Source organism: Schistocerca americana, chromosome 2 (genome assembly GCF_021461395.2).
Source record: "Schistocerca americana isolate TAMUIC-IGC-003095 chromosome 2, iqSchAmer2.1, whole genome shotgun sequence".
In the NCBI taxonomy this organism is placed as follows: Eukaryota; Metazoa; Arthropoda; class Insecta; order Orthoptera; family Acrididae; genus Schistocerca; species Schistocerca americana.
This window is the reverse complement of record NC_060120.1, coordinates 1,021,817,434-1,021,838,156: the sequence shown is the minus strand read 5'-3', so window position 1 is coordinate 1,021,838,156 and position 20,723 is coordinate 1,021,817,434. Positions and strand designations below refer to the sequence as shown.

General features: G+C 39.3%; 1 protein-coding gene across 1 annotated transcript in view; it reads right to left on the bottom strand.

The window, feature by feature from the left end:
* LOC124596395 (NADH-ubiquinone oxidoreductase 75 kDa subunit, mitochondrial) overlaps positions 1-20,723 on the bottom strand; it is a 95,689-nt gene that overhangs the window by 11,132 nt on the left and 63,834 nt on the right. Inside the window, exons 10-12 of the mRNA XM_047135520.1 lie at positions 14,044-14,229; positions 4,696-4,888; positions 4,052-4,227 (exon numbers count right to left, since the gene is read on the bottom strand). Of these exons, the coding sequence (XP_046991476.1) occupies positions 4,052-4,227; positions 4,696-4,888; positions 14,044-14,229 (555 nt within the window). The remainder of the gene's footprint in view (positions 1-4,051; positions 4,228-4,695; positions 4,889-14,043; positions 14,230-20,723) is intronic.

The window sequence follows — 20,723 nt, the reverse complement described above, 5'->3', positions numbered from 1 at the left end:
ATCTCGGCATGTGACAACATCCTTACTAAAGTTGAGAGGGGTGTGCATCTCAACAATAACATAGTCACACAGTTTCTGCAATTTCTTATTAAGGTCTACCTGCTTTGACCTGTTAGTTTCAACCAACAATGAGCCATTACGCAATCATCTTATAGATTCTAATGTTCCAGCAATGTCTCCCAAACCCTTGCGGATATAAAATGGGGACACTTTCTCAATGTCCCCTCCTCCCTCTTTATCACCCGAAAGACATTGTTATTCCCGACTCCATGAGCCCTGTTACTGCAGTCCAAACTATTCTTAGTATCAGGAGGACTACCCTCCCCCATTCTTTTGGATGAATGAGTGTGAATACTCCCAGGTGGTACACCCTTCCCACTGGTAGGTGAAGATGATAATTTCAAGGGTTTCATCTTGGTCCCATGAGCAGCTAGGGAAATAATTGTCCACTCAGAACCCTGCCTGCCTGAGTAAGCCTTATACAATTGAGGTGGGGAAGGTTCCCCAAAGGTTGCCTGCTAACGACTGTTCCACCTAAACAACCATGCATCCCATTAGCATGGGAGGTTTATCCCGTCCTCACGATCTGGGAGGTCAAGCCAAGATCCCCATTCCCTGAGACATACAAAATTCCACCGCCACGCCGTGCGGTGGTCACTGAAGCATGCACAGAGCTTACGGTGATGGGACTGATGGTGCTTACCAGTCCCCAGCTCAGGAACCCGGGGTCGCCAAGCATGAACCCAGCAAATCAACGCTGAGCCCCAAAAGGTTGCAGCAAATGAAGCAGGCAAAATGGAATATGTATTTCTAAAAAGTGGGACTGGCAAGGTGTGGAAAATGGCTAAGCAGGAATGGCTAGACAAGAAATGCAAGACTGTAGACCACGGATGTCTAGCGGAAAGATTTTCTGAGAAAGGAGAAGCAGCTGTACGAATATAGACAGCTCAGATGAAAAACAACCGAAACTTGGAAGGAATATATAGAAGGGCTATATAAGAGTAATGAACTTCAAAGACAATATTACAGAAAAAAGAGAATGCACTTCAAAATAAGACTGGAGAACTGAAAGGTCTAAATTGAAACAAAGTCACCATTGTAGGTGAGTCTCCTTCAAAATTATCAAGATTTCTTCAGAGAGCCAACCATGACAAAACTGTTCCACCTGGAGTGCAAGACATACGAGACTGGAAAATATCCTCAAATTTCAAGAAAAACATAATTCTTTCAATTCCAAAGAAGGCAGGTGCTGAGAGATGTGAATATTACCAAACCATCAGTTCAATAAGTTCATGACATCAGTTACTGACGGAAGAATGTAAAAGCTTAGGAGCTGAACTCAGGGAAGGTCAGTTCATGTTCTGAAATGTAGTAACAAGCATGGGAATAATTACTCTGTGACCTATCTTAGAAGTTAGGGTGAAGAAACATAAATCTACATTTATGAAAAGTATAGTTGCTCTTCAGCATATAGCGGAGATGCTGAGTTGCAGATAGGCACAACAAAAAGACTGTCAGAAAATGAGCTTTCAGCCAAAAATACTTACACACACAACACACACACACACACACACACACACACACACACACACACACACACCCCAAACTGCAGCCTCTCTACTTATCTGCAACTCGGCATCTCCACTATATGACGAGTAGCAACTATACTTTTTATAATATTTTCCATTGTCGGAATCTACACTTAGAGAATTTGTAGATTCTGCAAAAGCTTTTGACAATGGTGACTGGACTACATTTTTTGAAATTCTGAAGGCATCAACGGGGAGCAAAAGGTTATACGTAACTTGTACAGAAACCAGACTGCAGGTATAAGAGTCCAAGGACATGAAAGGTATCAGTGGTTGAGAAGGAAGTGAGAAAGCGTTGAACACGCAGTAAAGGATACCAAGAAGAAATTTAGGAAGGGAATTAAAGTCCTGGATAAAGAAATAACTTTGTGGTTTACCAATGACATTGTAATTTTAATAGATGCGGCAAAGGACTTGGAAGAGCAGCTGGACAGGAACAGTAATGTCTTGAAAGGAGTTCACAAGATTAACATGAACAAAAGTAAAACAGCGGTAGTGAAATGTAGCCAAATTAAATCAGGTGATGCTAAGGATATCAGATTAGGAAACTAGACACTAAAAGCAGTGACGAGTTTTGCTACTTATGCCACAAAATAACTAATGATGCTCAAAGTAGGGAGGATATAAAATGCAGACTGTCAATACCATGGAAAACCACTTGTGAAACAGAGAAATTTTTTATCATTACATAAATTTAAATGTTTGGAAGTATTTGCTGAAGGTATTTGACTGGAGTTTAGAATCGTACAGAAGTGATGTGGACAAAAACAAGTTCAGACATGAGAATAGAACCTTTCGACATGTGGCACTACAAAAGAATGTTGAGGAATATATATTATATTATATATAAATCTATACGTAAACAGAACAACATTCATTGTTAACCCATCAGTCATTGTACTTGTGTGTAACAATCATTTACAATGTATGCGAATCTACCAGCAATACCATGGGTCTGCAGTTATACTTGTGTACTCGCTCTCCTTTCTATGTAGGTAGCGTCCATTTTTACCCAACATCAGACTCAAGTGACAAAATTTTAGTTAATTGGATAGCAGTGGAGATTGATGAGCCTAGGCTCCAATCTTACAGAGATGGCGAGTTCTGAGATGATGTCTTAGGACCTGCTAGCGAGTTTGAAGTAAGTATCTATATTACCAGGTAACTATCCCACAACCCGTGACCAGTTGCAGGTTGCCCATATAATGGCTTCCATGGGTTACAAAAATTTGATTTTCAACATTTCACATGATTACTGATCGAATTTAAGCATTTAAAATGCTGTCGTAATCTACTGATTAAGAGGTACAATCTTATATTTAACTTTTAACACAAAAAAGACAAGTACTACAGATAGAAACTGTGTGTTCATCTTGAGATAGTGCAACTGGACTTCACTCATCTAGTACTTGAGAATAAGGGGACTTAGCGACTTCCAACAAACTTCACACACAATGACACCCCCATAAAATGGTAAAAGGCAAACAGTTTATTGCTTACTACTGTACATTTTCACTGTTCATGCAGTAAAACTTCAGCTTTAGACATGACATGATCATTTATTACTTCTTTACTTAGCAACTCTATTTGCCACACAGTTTGCTGACAACGTACACTTATAGCCAGGATATATTTATCCAGTGTTTCACAACACAAGCACTTGGTGACCCCCAATGACCTTTAAGCATAATTTCAAACCATTTCTAAGCTTCTTCCCACTTACATACTTCATGTCAAATATTTAAAACATTAAATATATCTAAAAACAAAGATGATGTGACTTACCAAACGAAAGCGTTGGCACGTCGATAGACACACAAACAAACACAAACATAAAATTCTAGCTTTCGCAACCAACGGTTGTTTCGTCAGGAAAGAGGGAAGGAGAGGGAAAGACGAAAGGATGTGGGTTTTAAGGGAGAGGGTAAGGAGTCATTCCAATCCCGGGAGCGGAAAGACTTACCTTAGGGGGAAAAAAAGGACGGGTATACACTCGCACACACACACATATCCATCCACACATATACAGACAAGAGCAGACATGTTTGTTTGTGTGTCTATCGACGTGCCAGCACTTTCGTTTGGTAAGTCACATCATCTTTGTTTTTAGATATATTTCTCCCACGTGGAGTGTTTCCCTCTATTATATTTAAAACATTAACTCATTTATAGAGCACCAGATGTTTGAAAATGTTTTATAAATGGATGTTTGATTCTTTAAAAAATCAAGGGTTTACAGTACAAAACTGATTCTAATCTCTGGTGTAGACCTGAATATATGATGATCATATCTAACTTCTTACAAAGATGATTTAAAACTATAGCAGGTACACGTTCACTTTGACTAGTTCTGATTATTTCAGGTCAACTATCATATGGTGTGATTTCTCCCACATTATTTGAAAACTTTTTAATGCTTATTATTCAGGGAAAATGTTATACTTGACTGTAGAACATCTTACCTCAGACAGAGCTCGTATAATTTTCCAGTCTTCTCTTGCAAGACCAGGTGGAGTAACAGCAACCAGTGTCTGCTGAGCTCGGCCTTCTGTGTTCACATAAGATGCCTGCTTTTCAGTGTAAGCAGCACCAGGGAAAATAGCATCAGCCATTGACGCCCCAACATCACCGTGGTGGCCTGGAAAGTAAGAAAACTAGCTCTTTTCCTCGTGTGAAATTAAGACTACCTATCTGCTTGTCATGGGTCATATCAGCATGCTAATCCACAATGTACAAACATCAAAATGACAAGAACAACAGTGTCAAATTATTCAGAACATTAAGTGTACAAAACTGAAAACAGTGAAAATTCAAGTTAGCAATGGGAAAACCAGTATAACTGTAGACATGCCAGCCCGCCATTGGCCCTAAAGACAAAGTAGTGAATGAAGGGACATGTTTAACCCAATTCTTTTGTAATTCACATTCTTCTCTAAAAACAAAAATATAAAAATATATTTGAGGACACGCTATCAATATACAAAAGCCACTCTAGCTCCTTTACATAGCATCAACATTTAAATTTACATTATTTATAAGAAAGTATTCTTCAATGTAGCTGCCTACAGCAAAATGAATAAACAAAGTGCTAGGTAATTATACTTGCCTTGATAAATTACAAATGCGTCAGCAGGTAAATCTGATCGAGATATAGTGCCTTCATCTGCACCTAACAAGAACAGGACTTTCGGTGGATTGTTTCGAATTTCTTCAACACCAGCCTTGTATCCAATGTCAAGAGCAGCTACCTGAGATGCTACACGGTGCAGTACATTCAGAATCTTCCAATCAGCTGGTGCCTGTTAATTCAACATGAACCACATGTTAATCACTATAGCTACAAAAACTTTTCCTCTATTCATAAAATATTATGGTGTCATATAATGTTTAAAGTTTCTAGCAAATCACCTTTTATTCGTGATATTTATTACACATGCTTAGTGACAGTGGACACACTGTATTACAATCAGTCTGTCAATGTGTAAAATGAAGAGGGAGAGAGAGGGGGAGAGGGGGGGGGGGGGGGAGAGAGAGAGAGAGAGAGAGAGAGAGAGAGAGAGAGAGAGAGAGAGAGAGAGAGAACTGATGAAACATTACACAGCTGGAGAACATTTTAAAATTCAGCTTTTACGCTCAGTAGAAACAAAACATGGTGTGTTAACAGACATCAGAAAAGCGAAGACCTGAAAATAGAAGCAGCTGTTATCAAAAAAATTTCTTCTGTTATTATGAGGTCTTTGAGAAAAGAGAAGATTATACAGAAAAATACACAATCTCCAACATGAAAGAACTGAATGGAAATTTTGCAAATGTTAAAGTAATATTTAAACATATCCACTAAGGGTAAAAATCTATATAATTGTCTTTAGGTTGGCAACAATCAAGATCATACCATCGAAGAATGATGTACAGGACATATTAGTGACATATTAGGATGGATGAATGGATGAATTAAATTAAGAATGAATAAGTGACTGAGGATGGGATACATAACACAAAGATGATGAATGTATGAATGAGGTTGATTGGACATAAAAATATAAATAACAGCACAAAAAGAAAGAAAGAAGGGGGGCGAGAGGTAACCTAATATTGCCATTATTGACGTGTGTATATCTTGCAGTGTACTCATCCTGTCAGTAGACACACTCATAAAAGTCAGCACTGGGATAACATGGATGTCAATGAAGGCACCATTGTGCAGTCACTGTTCCTATGACTACATGTGGTAGGTAACAGTGACGTGAAATAGAAAGAAGACAAGGACTTCTGGTCAGATGAGTATAGGGTAATATTAACAGCAGTGGAAAATGGTGTAATGGGAGTACGATTCATTATGAATATAAAGGTTGGGCCAAGAGTGTGTTACAGTGACAGTTGGTGATGGGTTATTTTTGTCAGACTCGACAGCAAACCAACATTGAAAGCAATAGTTCAGGTATACATGACAATGTCACAAGTTGAAGATGAAGAGACAGAGAAGGAGTACAAGTATATTGAAAGTGTAATACAGTACATGAAGGGAGATGAAAATCTAATAGTCATGGGGGACTGGGATGCAGTTGTAGGGGAAGAAGTAGAAGAAGAGGTTACAGGGGAATATGGACCTGGGACAAGGAATGAGAGAGGAGAAAGACTTATTGGGTTCTGTAATAAATTTCAGCTGGTGATAGTGAATACTCTCTTCAAGAATCACAAGAGGAGGAGATATACTTGGAAAAGATCAGCTGGTACAGGAAGAGTTCAGTTAGATTACATCATGGCCAGACAGAGATTCCGAAATCAGCTACTGGATTATAAGACACAGATATAGACTCAGATCACAATGTAGTAATGATGAAGAGTAAGCTGAAGTTCAAGAGATTATTCAGGAAGAATCCTGGAAGAATCAATATGTAAAGAAATGGGATACAGATGTACTAAGGGATGAAGAGATATGCTTGGGTTTCTCTAAGGCTATAGATACAGCAATAAGGAATAGCTCAGTAGGCAGTCCAGTTGAAGAGGAAAGGATATCTCTAAGAAGGGCAACACAGAAGTTGGAAAGAAAAACATTGGAACAAAGAGGGTAACTGCGAAGAAACCCTGGGTAACAGAAGAAATACTTCAGTTGATTGATGAAAGAAAGAAGTACAAAAAAGTTCAGGGAAATTCAGGAACACAGAAATACAGGTCACTGAGGAATGAAATGAACAGGATGTGTAGGGAAGCTAAGACGAAATTGCTGCATGAAAAATGTGAAGAAGAAGAAAAAAGAAGAAGAAGAAGAAGAAGATTGTCGGACGGACTGATTCAGCATACCGGAAACTCAAAACAACCTTCGGTGATATTAAAAGCAAAAGTTGGAACATTAAGAGTGCAATAGGAATTCCATTGTTATATGCAGAGGAGAGAGCAGATAGGTGGAAAGAGTACATTGAAGGCTTCTATGAGAGGGAATATTTGTCTGATGTGGTAGGAGAAGAAACAGGAGTCGATTTAGAAGATGCAGGGGATCCAGTATTAGAATCAGTATTTAAGAGAGCTTTGGAGGACTTGAGATCAAATAGGGCAGGAGGGATAGATAACATTCCACCACAATTTCTGAAATTGTTAGGGAAGTGACAAAAAAATGAGTATTCAAGTTGATGTGTAGAATGGCGACATACCATCTGACTTTTGAAAAAATATCACCCACACAATTCTGAAGACTGCAAGAGCTGATGTGCAAGAATTATCGCACAATCAGCTTAACAGCTCATGCATCTAAGTTGCTAACAAGAATGATATACAGAAGAATGGAAAAGAAAACTGAGAATGTGATATATGATCATCATTTTGACTTTAGAATAGTTACAGAAAACAGAGAGGCAATTCTGACATTGCAGTTGATAACGGAAGCAAGACTACAGAAAAATAAACACACATTCATAAGATTTGTCGACCTGGAAAAAGCGTTCAACAATGTAAAATGGCGCAAGATGTTCAAAATTCTGAAAAAACTATGGGTAAGCTATAGGGAGAGACGGGTCATATACAATATGTACAACAGCCAAGAGGGAATAATAAGAGTGGATGACCAACAACGAAGTGCTCATATTAAAAAGGGTGTAAGAGAAGGAAGTAGGTTTTAGTCCCTACTGCTCAATCTGTACATCGAGGAAGCAATGATGGAAATAAAAGTAAGGTTCGGGAGTGGAATTAAAATTCAAGGTGAAAGGTTATCGATGATACGATTCGCTGATGACATTGCTATCCTGAGTCAAAGTGAAGAAGAAAACGTGATCTGCTGAACAGAATGAACAGTCTAATGAGTACAGAGTATGGGTTGAGAGTAAATCGAAGAAAGATGAAGGTAATGAGAAGTAGTAGAAATGAGAACAGCGAGAAACTTAACATCAGGATTGATGGTCATGGAGTAGTACTACCTAGGCAGTAAGATAACGAACAATGGATGAAGCAAAAGGGACATCAAAAGCAGACTAGCACTGGCAAAAAGGGCATTCCTGGCCAAGAAAAGTCAACTAGTATCAAACATTAGGCCTTAATTTGAGGAAGAAATTTCTGAGAATGTATGTTTGGAGCACAGCATTGTGTGGTAGTGAAACATGGACTGTGGGAAAACCAGAACAGAAGAGAATCGAAGCATCTGAAATGTGGTGCTACCGGCAAATGACAAAATTAAGTGGACTGATAAGTTAAGGAATTAGGAGGTTCTCGCAGAGGAAAGTAATATGTGCAAAACACTGACAAGGAGAAGGAACAGGATGATAGGACATCTGGTAAGACATCAGGGAATTACTTCCACAGTACTAGAGGAAGCTGTAGAGGGCAAAAATTGTACAGGAAGACAGAGATTGGAATACATCCAGCAAATAATTGAGGACGCAGGTTGCAAGTGCTACTCTGAGATGAAGAGGTTGGCACAGGACAGGAATTTGTGGCAGGTCACATCAAACCAGTCAGAAGAGTGATGACCCAAAAAAATGGATTAAATGTTAATCAGTAAGTCACTGGAAGCAGCTGCACTATTACTGCACAGTTTAAAATTGAACCACTCATTACTACAGATAAACAAAGCAATGGCTGGTACTATATGAGGTCACAAACTGTTGTAACCTGTTGTGACCATTACCGGAATGGTCGCGGGGTGGCCGAGAAAGCGCAGCGGGACCAAACGGAAAGCGGCCTGTGCACAAACAAACGAACGGAAAGGACAGACACGAAACAACGATGGTCGATGGTGAAAGACCTTACGACGACAACACACAAAATGCAATGGTGTGACAGAGACAACCAAACAAATCCAAGACGTCCACAATTAACGAGATCAAAGTACGATAAACACGCTGTCTTGTCGAGGCAATGTGTTGAGACCCACACAATGATTAGACTCGCTAGCAGAGTGAGATGCCGGCGCTTAAATACTCTATCGAGGGCGCCACTATTGGCTGCTGGAACCACGTGTTCCACTGTGGCACCCTCACACTACATGCAGGCCAGTACGCGCACGCCACCACAGCTTACGGCGCGATGATGCAGAGACCTCTAGGGGTCTTCAACATCCATGACGTCTGGCAGGGATTGAAATTCCACCGCGCATGGTACCAGACAAACTACAAAAAGTTTTGAGACGAGCTAATGGGTGATTATGTAATGACAGTGCCCAGCATGTTCCACTAGAAACTCAAAATTCCATTGTAATTACTGTGTTTACCCAACTATAATAAGTTTTTTCACAAATTCATCATTGAAAAATACAGGGTCATCTTGCACTCGCAGATTAAACTACTGCTACCGAGGTCAATATTTTTATATTGTATAATAAATTAACATAGCAGTCATCTTACATTTACAGACACGGCTTTGGCAATTGAGGTCATGCGCAGATTTAATTTGAAGAATTAGGAAGGGATGGAGGGGGAGTAGTAACACCAGTTTGGAAGCGCACTAGGATGAATGTGGAGGGGATTGGTGTGCAGACAGCAAATTTCATCACACTGCCATCCATGGGGAAATATGACACATACCTTGAACTTTTTATGAACATGTCCCATGTTTAAACTGCAATTTACCTGAACCAAATTCTAGTAGTAAGTGACTTAACTATAAACTGGACAGATATGGACAATGTATAAATTTCTAGAGGAGACAAATTAATGTTAATAAAAATATGTTTGCAAGGAACACTCGAAACACAGCACAAAACATTAAATATGAGCTTCAACAACGGCACTCATGCTGCTACTACTCTACAGCACAGTTGATTTTCAAGTTCTGTTGCAGTGTTAATCCGAAATGGTATGATTTGTGTAAAACAATCAGCTGTAGAGAGCCGCCACGACAACATAGTGTTGTCATTCAGTTTGCAGATACTGGCAGGGCTGTAAGAATTGTAAATTGTAGCAACAGATAAAAGGTGTAAATTAAAGCTATTACTCTGTTGAGAAGCCCAGATGTACGAGTTGACAGTTTGTAAGTGGTTCACACAGACAATATGACACTAATTTTAAGTTAATGGTGAGTGGTGAAATGAAGGCCACAAAAAACTTTGCAGCAAGCAGAAGAAAACTGGTGTCACAGGAGTGGATGTTAGTAGATCAGATAAAGAAAAAAATTAAAGAAATTCTGTTCAACATGTCAAACTTTCATTGAATCGATGCAGGGAAGATTTCATGAATTGGAGCAACAAATTGTTCAGTAGGTGCAAGAGAAATCGAAATGTAGATGCTGCGAATAGGGAATTTTCCAACTGCATGCATCACGGAATTCAAAACAAGTACTGGCTGATGTATGAGGATGATGAAGAGCATGGGCTTACACTATGGTACAATGCTAGCAGAGTGACTTCCCATAGCATTTTACAAAAACTACTTGCATATCAGTGTCATAAAATCAATATAAGGAAATAGTACAACTGTTTGCTAGGCTATATGGGCAACACAAATGAGATGCTGGTTTATTTTGATATGCTATCAAATATTACTTTCATCATGAGGGGGCATTAAAAGTGGTTCTGTAAGAAGTTTTGGCTAGTAAAAGTAACTGGGTGCACTAGCAGATGGAAGGAAGTTCCACCCCTACATGATTCCTCATAGGAAAATGGTACCAAAAGAAAAAATGCCTGCAGAACATATTGTAAAACAGGGGGGAGGGGGGGAGGGGAGGAGAGAGATGGATGACAAATGAGCTGATGCTGGATTGGTTGAAGGTACTTTGATATCTAATAATAGGATGTTAGTTTAACACAAGCAAAATTTTGGATTCTCTATTCACTCAGGGGACAACTCACACAGGGAGTTAAGAAACTGATAGTAACGAACAACACAGACCTGGTATGTAGTAATTCCTAAGGGTATGACATCACAGCTAGGAAGTATAGCTGTTGTTGTGAATAAACCTTTTAAGGTACACTTGTGACAGCTTTACAGTTAGTGGCTCCTTCAGGGAGACCATGCCTTCACTCCAGGGGGAAGTTAAAGAAACCCTAATATCCCTTCTGGGCCAGTGGATCCTTACTGTCTAGGGCAGAATTTCAAGTGAACCTATTATGAAAGGATTCAAAAACTCCTACATATACAATGCCATGGATGACTCAGAAGGAAACATACTATGGAAGGAATGTCAAGAAGGAAGGAATTCCAATTGGCTTACAGATAAAGGAAATGATACAACTGATTATTAGTAAGCAAAAATGATTAGGGAAGATAAAAATTGATGTAACCCATTCCTTTTTGTTTCTTTATTTCTCTTGGTATTATCAATAAATGACCTAATTTAAGAATATGTATAGTGTTATCATTTTTAGGCACTTACTTTATATCAATAAAACAGTTGGTAATTTTGATTAGTCAGAATATGTTAAAAATAAGAATTTATGAGGCAACCTCTGAAAAAAAAGAAAGAAAGAAAGAAAAGGGAGGGGGGGGGAGGTGTCATCTTATAGTCCCTTAAATATGGTAGTTACCTGCCTTTTCCACATAAGTTTGTCTACGTCTGTAGCCAGTCTATTCCCATTAGTGTGATGTGCGATGTTTTTGTAAGTTGCATTGATGCATGCCTGTATTCGTTGTGGCATACTATCCACAAGTTCATCAAGGCACTGTTGGTCCAGATTGACCCGCTCCTCAATGGCAATTCGGCGTAGAACCCTCAGAGTGGTTGGTGGGTCATGTCAACCATAAACAGCCCCTTTCAACCTATCTCAAGCATGTTCAATAGGGTTCACGTCTGGAGAACATGCTGGCCACTCTAGTCAAGCGATGTCGTTATCCTGAAAGAAGTCATTCACAAGATATGCACAATGGGGACGCGAATTGTCGTCCATGAAGGTGAATGACTCGCCAATATGCTGCCGATATGGTTGCACTATCGGCCGGAGGATGGCATTCACGTATTGTACAGCCATTAAGGCACCTATCATAATCACCAGCGGTGTACATCAGCTCCATATAATGCCACCCCAGAACAGCAGGAAACCTCCACCTTGCTGCACTCACTGGAAAATGTGTCTAAGGCGTTCAGACTGACTGGGTTGCCTCCTAACACGTCTCTGACGATTGTCTGGTTGAAGGCATATGCGACATTCATTGGTGAAGAGAACGTGATGCCAATCCTGAGCGGTCCATTTGGCATGTTGTTGGGCCCATCTATACCGCGCTGCATGTTGTCATTGCTGCAAAGATGGACCTCGCCATGGATGTCGGGAGTGAAGTTGCGCATCATGCAGCCTATTGCACATCCGTATGCAGCAGTCATCCACTGCAATAATAGCCCTTGGGCGGCCTGAGCGAGGCATGTCATCGACAGCTCCTGTCTGTGTCTCCTCCATGTCCGAACATCACTACTTTGGTTCACTCCGAGATGTCTGGACACTTCCCTTGTTGAGTGAGAGCCCTTCCTGGCACAGAGTAACAATGGGGACGCGATCAAACCACAGTATTGACCGTCTACTCATGGTTGAACTACAGACAACATGAGCTGTGTTACTCCTCCCTGGTGGAATGACTGGAACTCATTGGCTGTGAGACCCCCTCTGGCTAATAGGTGCTGCTCATGCATGGTTGTTTACATCTTTGAGCAGGTTTAGTGACATCTCTGAACAGTGAAAGGGACTGTATCTGTGATACAATATCCACAGTCAACATCTATCTTCAGGCATTCTGGGAACAGAAGTGATGCAAAATTTTTTTTTGATGTATCTTAATTTCATTTCAAATGTGAACATTTCAGACTGTATCTGAGAGTAAGATATGGATATGAATGAAATACATGAATATTTTTATCCTATCACTTTTATCCACAATACCGGAACATATTCTGGAATATTTTATCTTTATCATCTAGCAATTCTAACTGATGTTAGTAAATCATAAACAATGACTTTCTGTGAGCAAGTTGTGAAACTCCTTTCAGCAATCACAGGCTAGTTTTCAATATTGTATATACTTTATAGGCTTCATCATACCTTACATTTAATTTCAGTTGTTTCAGGGTGGTTTTCAAGATATTGATATCACTTAACTTTCACAAAAATTTATTGGCCAAAGGTATTTGAGGATATGAAACTTTTCAGTCAAAAGTAGTCAAAAGTTTTTTGGAAAAAAAATTCATTTCACTGATAAAGGGAAAAATATAGTACTAATTTTGAATACAAATGAGCAATCTTTACTGGCACAAGATCTGATTATTTGTTGTCCATGAAAATAATTAAGAACTTAAAAATGTAAATTATTATAAAAGAGAATTTATTAATAAATATACATTCCATTATTTTTCTGAGGTATTCCGCGTGGGCTCCTTGCTGTCCCAACAGTATTAAAGCTGCATTTGATGTCATAACATGCAAAGTAATTGAAAGCAGCAAAAAGTCTTCTGCGAAAACCATGGGGTCACAAAGAATACCAACAACCAGAAGATTATAACAATAATATACATACTTGTATAAAAACTCTTGTTTCTTTTTCAGAAATTTGGAGTTTGTTCAACTGTGTTATACCAACAACCAGAAGATTATAACAATAATATACATACTTGTATAAAAACTCTTGTTTCTTTTTCAGAAATTTGGAGTTTGTTCAACTGTGTTGTTACTAGATCATTAACCTCTGATCATATTTTGTAATTAAATGTAGAATAAAAGCCTTCCTGTAAAACAGAGTAAATGAGTCCTAGTTTTGGTAGAAGTTGAGTTTTTCTACAGACAAAAGAAGAATTACCCACAAGTGCGGGGTTCGCAGACTTCTTGGAGCTGAAGACCAGTGACGACATAATTTATAAATTAATTGAACCCTCACAGTATCCAGAAATTAGAAAATAAAAATACACAAAAAAAGAAAATAAATGCAGTACATACATACCACAAGATTCAAAATCATGTCCGCTTGTCCACAGAATGCGATATTACTAAGTTCACAAACTAACGCAGTAAACAATGCCCATTACATTAGTATAGTGTCCAGAAAAACTGCTGTACCTTTACGGTAGTAGCTGTATTCCGTGCGAGCTGTTGTGCTAGTGCCAGTATGGTCGCACCATCTGGCCTCTGCAACTGATCTGCACCAAGTATAATTATTGGCCTCTTGGAACACGACAAAACTTTGCTGTAAGGATGCTGTCCTGACACCAACTGTTTCAACACATCAGCACTGTCACCTAAATGCTGTAACGGAAGTAATTGTCATTTACTTCTTCTAGAGAAAGCTGTTAATGAAATAAATACAATAAAATAAATACAGCTGAATTATTCCTGGAATATGGTAGTACTTCTGGATGAGATTTACTTTACGAAACTGCAAGGGTAAAAAGAAAAAAAAAAAAAAAAAATTCTTAACAACTTTCTACTGAAAACTAGCTTTACCTAGAGTCATTTCAGCTGCATCTAGCACATCCAAAAACTATCAAAAGCCTAGCTATTTTTCTAATTGTGTTGAAGTCACTCAAATTTTTAGTATTTGGGAAGAGAGAAGAAAACAGAGAGAGGAATGGTTTTGTGTGTGTGTGTGGGGGGGGGGGGGGGGGGGGGGGGGGGTAACACAGAAAATGTATTGCTAAGTGAAATTTTCTTAAGTACCTCATGCAACATCAGAATCATTCAAAGGATACTCCATCATAAAAGTGCAAAAATTTGTTGGCAATAGATATTACTGAATGTCAACTACAAATAAGTAAATATAACATTTGTGTAGCACCTTTGCTTTATGGTCAGAATAATACACTTTTCTGCGCATGCCAGCATAAAAAAAAGCAAGTTTAATATTGAACAATATGGAACTATGCAGTCAGTAACAGAAAGGTCTAGAACACAAAAATGTGGTTATTCAAAAAAGAGCAAGCCAATGGCAATGGCAACTAATGTAAAGTAAGAAACATGAAAATGTTTAACCAAATATAAACTGAGCACCTATCATTTCACAAAAATCTGATTTGGAAAATTCACCACATTTAACTTGCTTTTCACTTTTTGCCAACAAATCTCTAACCCTTTTACATGTACACTCCATACATACCCTTAAATATACAGCTTGCAACAAGTGCATTTTCTGTGGAGAATTGCTGAAATGATCACACTTCCGCAACATATTATATCTGTGAATTGTGTGACATGTTACGTAATGTCTCTGTGATATAGACACACACTATGGAACTAAAATTACTTTTGTTTGATATTCAAAATTCACATTTTAATTGTTCCACAACATTTTTGGTGCCAAAACCCAGGAGGCAGTAATACAGATGGGAACTCTCAGAATCACAGGGATGCCAATGACACATCGAGTCTGCACACACTAATTCCGAGCAACTATGTGATAGCTACAGGGCAGGATCTCTCTGTGTGTAATGCACAATGCACACCTCCATCTGTCACTCAAACATTGGGGCTTTCTGTTTATCTGTATTCATCACTGAAACATACTATGTTACTGACCACATACTAGTAACTGAAGTAACAGCTGAGAAGAACATAAGAGGACAACTGAATGTGTAACAAACCTAGTTGATCCCTAGTGAGAATGTCAATATGGAATCTTGCAGAGAACTGTCACGGATCATGGCCTCTTTTACTTCTACTAAAACGTAGACGAATAACATGGCACACCAATGTTACTCACTTTGTCAGCCAAATAAATTTGCTTAACAACTCCAAGCCCAAAAATGGGGTGGAGCATGTTTGTAGTCATCTGCAGGAAACTTTAGTTAATTTGATAACCTCGGATAACACTATTCAAGACTTACTCGACAACAGTGTATGAAGCCGATGTCTCAGCAAGTGAAGAATACACAGACATGGTGAAACGAGTGATCCTGAAGGCAAAACATAGTATGAGGGAAGAATTTCACTTGTCACAGCGGTCGGAACACAGTCATGTAGCAATATTCAACAACCACAGATTACGCTAGAGTTATTCTCCAGTAACAATTAACACTTGTCTCACTTCTGTGAACAGTAGGAGTCTGCTTCAAAAGAAGATTCATAATTGTCAATAAACACGTGTTTCTTAGATGCTATCTTGAGGGGGAAAAGGAATTGCTGTAACTGCAACTTCCGATGAGCACACTAAAGAGATTTTGTGTATGCATTATGATGAAAAGGTAGTATTATTCAGGCACATCTTTATTACCTGGAAGCCATCATGCATGTATCAGCTGACTCCCCAGAACCTTTCAACTTAAGATTTATTGAATGCAACAAGTGCATCCAAGCTCTACAGGCACTGAGAGAGAACATACAGTCTTATGTTGAAGTGTTAATTCCTAAAATACTTCATGCTTTTCCAGGGGACACATGTCAGTGCTGGACAATCCACACCAAAAGGGTACTATTGTCAGAAGGGAACATTCTGAAACTAAAGGAATTCTTGTCAGAAGAAGCATCAAGCATATGGGGGGAGGGGGTGGGGGGGGGGGGTGGGGATCTCATAGGTTAACTAGCATTGTACAATCTACGACAGCCCTCAATGTTCATCCTAAGCCGAGATATACAGTACGTAGGTCAGTATGGAAGGTACAAGCCTACTGTGTGCTTTGACAGCAGCATGGTCACTGGGTACAAGATTGCGAGACAGTAAAGAATGTTCATGACTGCCTCAAGATTTTGAGTTCTAATAACAGGTGCTTCCTCTGCCTTAATCAGTGCCATACAGCAAAAGACTAACCGGTAGAAAGGGAAAGTGTTTTGTCTCACCACAAGTCAGTCAGTAAAATCTGGCACATTCTACTTCATCAGCATCTCTTGTTGATTACAGTTCTGTCAACAATGTGAACACTGGGTATCTACGATACACATGCTTTCAGACAGCCTATGTGTACGTAATAGGACCCACCACAGTAAGCAGACTCACACGTTGCATTGGGGTGGCAGCCAGTCTAGTTTTGTCAGTAGATTGCTGATCGATGACTTAAATCTAGAAGTCATTAAAAAATCTATGCATTCGAGTTTTCATTCGCTACAACACCATCTTGATGTCTGGTCAGACTGACACTGATAAGCACGTAGAGCCATGCTCACATTAAGGTTACTGTATTTGAGAGTTTTCATTCCTTTTCAAGGCATCTACTGGTACCACAAGCACTCAAAATGAAACACAGTACTGATACTGAACTGGCCGATCCAGCAGAAGGATACAATGATTTTCCCATAAAGTTACAAATCGGAGCAGAGCATTATTGGAGCCTGCAGCACCAAAACATGTCTCTCAATCACTGGCCTTATTGCCTTCAAAATTCAGATGGATCCTTAGTGGAAGCTGCGTAAGTTTTTCTGCAGACCGAACTGTCATCAACATCATCAACCTGCCATGCAATCACACATCTGACAATACAGTCAGAAGTTTTGGAGATTTAGAGGCAGTTGGGATATGCACCGATCAAGAGTGTGCAATGAGTGCAAAAGATTCAAAACTTCAAGGAATTTCACACTTCTGATTCTGTCAAGGATCAACAAAGAGTAGTCCATCTTCCATGGAAATCTGAAGTCATATTCCGTATAACCTCAGTATTGCTGAAAAATATTTCCTTACATTACAGAGATGTCTGGAGAAGAGTGACGCCCTTTGTGCTGTATATGAGACTCAGAAACGAACAAGTCGAACTGGCCCCACACCAGAATTCAACCCATGCCTTTTATTTGTCCCACCAAATAGTAAGGAGGGAGAAACATGGAAGCACAAAATGGTGAATTGTATTCGACGCATCTTCACAGAAAAGGACTCTCCTTCACTTTACGTTGTCTTAGAAGTCCTGAAGTAACTGCTATGCACTATCAAACGTGATGTTTTGCCATTGTTTCAAGTATTACCCAAGAACTCTTACAGTTCGTCCTCCATCCGGACAACAGAGACCTGGTTAGACTCTTGTGGTACAGTAACAATAATAACAGCCTAAATGAAGCAAATTTAAAAGACTTCCCATTCAGTCTTAAATGTAGTCTGTTCTTACTTTCAGCAGGTCTGAGAGAATTGTCAAGCAAGTACTCATTGCAATTTCTTACTGCAAGTTCCTTGTTGGACCACAACACTCATATGGACACCTTTACAGGAGGCGCTGCAGACAAGAATGGCTGCATTCATGAGTCAAATTAAACTGCGTATGTTAAAGTGGGCAACAAACTCTCAGCAGCTAGTTACAATATGGAAATCAGAAGGACAAGAGCTCAGAAAAACTTTGCACATGTTGCAAGTTCACTGAAACACAATAGATGACACATTTTGTGTCAACCAACAGCAAGTTATCGACAACATATCTTAGTCTGCGGCCACCAAAAGGAACTTACCACAAGCAACCATTAACTTATATGACCCTTTAGGTTTGGTAACTCCAGTATCGATAACAGGAAAAATTTTATTTCAAGATACTTGGATACTTGGGCCAGGATGGGATGAACCTTTGCCTGAACATCTTGCTGTTCGATGGCATACTTGGATCTCAACTCTTCCAAAAACTATCACACTCTTATGTAAGAAAGTGGATACAAGACTTCGGGACCACATCACCCATGTCTTTCGTGATGCTTCAGAGACAGCATAAGGCACAACCTTGTATATTAGGTCAACCACTACTAACAAGTTCCATTTGCTATCCCATGGAAGCACTGTCGAGGAAAAGGCAACCCTGTGGATCACCTTTCTACAGAACCCTTGCCTCAGATGCCACATACAATGCACATATGGTGGCATAGCCCACCTCAGCTATCACAACAACGCAGCCTCAGGGCAAATGAATATCTTGCACCAGGCACTTTTCCAAAAACTACTGACATTCACCTGGATCCACAGGTCTTCCCTGCAGTAATGCCCCAACCACTAATAGATGTTTAACAATTTAATTCTTACTGGAAACTGCAATATATCACAGCCCATGGTTTTAGATTTAAAAGAAGACTGATTGGCAAAGTGAACTTGCAGAGGGAATTTATCGTGGAAGAAACCACATTCACTCAACATTACACAACACCACTGTTGTTTTCTTTTATTTTCTCTTTTTCTTTTTTTTTTTTTTTTTTCTCTACAAGAAATTCAAGCTCATAAGGAAACTGCACCACTACCCACAGGATCAAAAATAAAAGGTCTCAACTCATGTTACATCTAAGTGATCGTTTACAACACCCCAAGTTAACCACAGAAAAATGACACTCATTTATTGTAGACGGAAATCATCATTTCTCAAAGCTTTCAATCTTGCATACACACACATGCTTGCACCATCTTTGAATCATAATTGTACTTTCGGAGCTTCGCAGTTCCTCACGTGAATCAGCACGCAGTGTCACTGGTTGAGAAACAGGAGCTCCAATGCCAGTCGACCATGAAACAATGCACAGACTCTTCCAAGTAACCTGTGTTTATTTTGCAGAACCACTATATGCCAAAGTAGGAAATACGAGCACTAAATTCTATGTTGCACTATTTACCTGCACTGTGTTAAGAGATTTTTCACCTAGAGCTAGACTGTATGCAGAGCATCAACTGACCGATTATTATTGGCACTACAAAGATTTATTGGTCAACGCAGCATTCCACATGCCACCTATAGTGACATGCAGTTAACAAAGAAACAATGGAATTGTGGTCAAGAATATCTGTTGATAAGACTCACCAATACTTCACTCAACAAGGCTTAACTTTGAAATTTATAGCTCTGTGTATGGCTTAGTGGGGTAGATTCTGGGAAATAATTGTCAACTCAACAAAAAGATGTCTCAGGAAAATACTCACACACTCGACTACAGATAAGGAGGGCTACACACTGTGCTCGTAAATACTCAAGCCGCCCTGAACTGAACTGAACTGAAGACCCATTTCCCAAATTGAGGACAAAGTACTCAATCCAACCCACTTCATCATGGGAAAGAAACTTACAGCATTGCCAACTGGACCTGAACCACTGACCACAGTGGACTCAACGAAAGAGTTCAAATTCCATCAGAAAACAGTAGCAGATTACTTAACTTCCAACAAGTTAAATGCCCAAACAGAGTAATGATGAGAATCCGAGTAGGTGACACTGTACTTCTACAAGCAGTTCTTCCACAGCACCTGTGGAAGAGGGCAAGAGCACAGGAGCTGAAAGAAGGCAGTGATGGAATGTGACACACAGCCATCCTTGTGACTGCTGAAGGCTGGTACATCACTAGACCTGTCCAGCTGGCCATACCTCTGGAGATAGACCAAGGAGGGGAGGATACGAAGAATCACTGAAACAACATTTCCTCCGTGCAGTATAAATGAACTGTCAATGATGTGTTACGTAATCTCTCTCTGATATAGACGCACTGTAAAATAAACTGAATTGTGTTTGACATTCAAAATTCACATTGTAACTGCCCCCAACATTTACAATTTAAATTAAGAGTTTCTTCTTAGCCTACTATTAGGTCAGTATTAACACCAGTATTAAGATGCCAGGATATAAGCATAATGGGAAATAATAAACATTTTCTGCAAAGTTAAGAAAGCAACTGATTAGAACAGTGGAAATATACACCCTGAAAATGACACCTGCGAAATAAATGATAAAACAGAATGCTATATAAGAGTCAGCCTAATCAGAATCGAGGAGTGTGACAACCAGATGTGTGTGGAAACAGAAAAACAAAAAACTGGAATTTTAGGTTACGTAAGAAAGTGATCACTCTTATCTCACTTATGGGCTAAACTT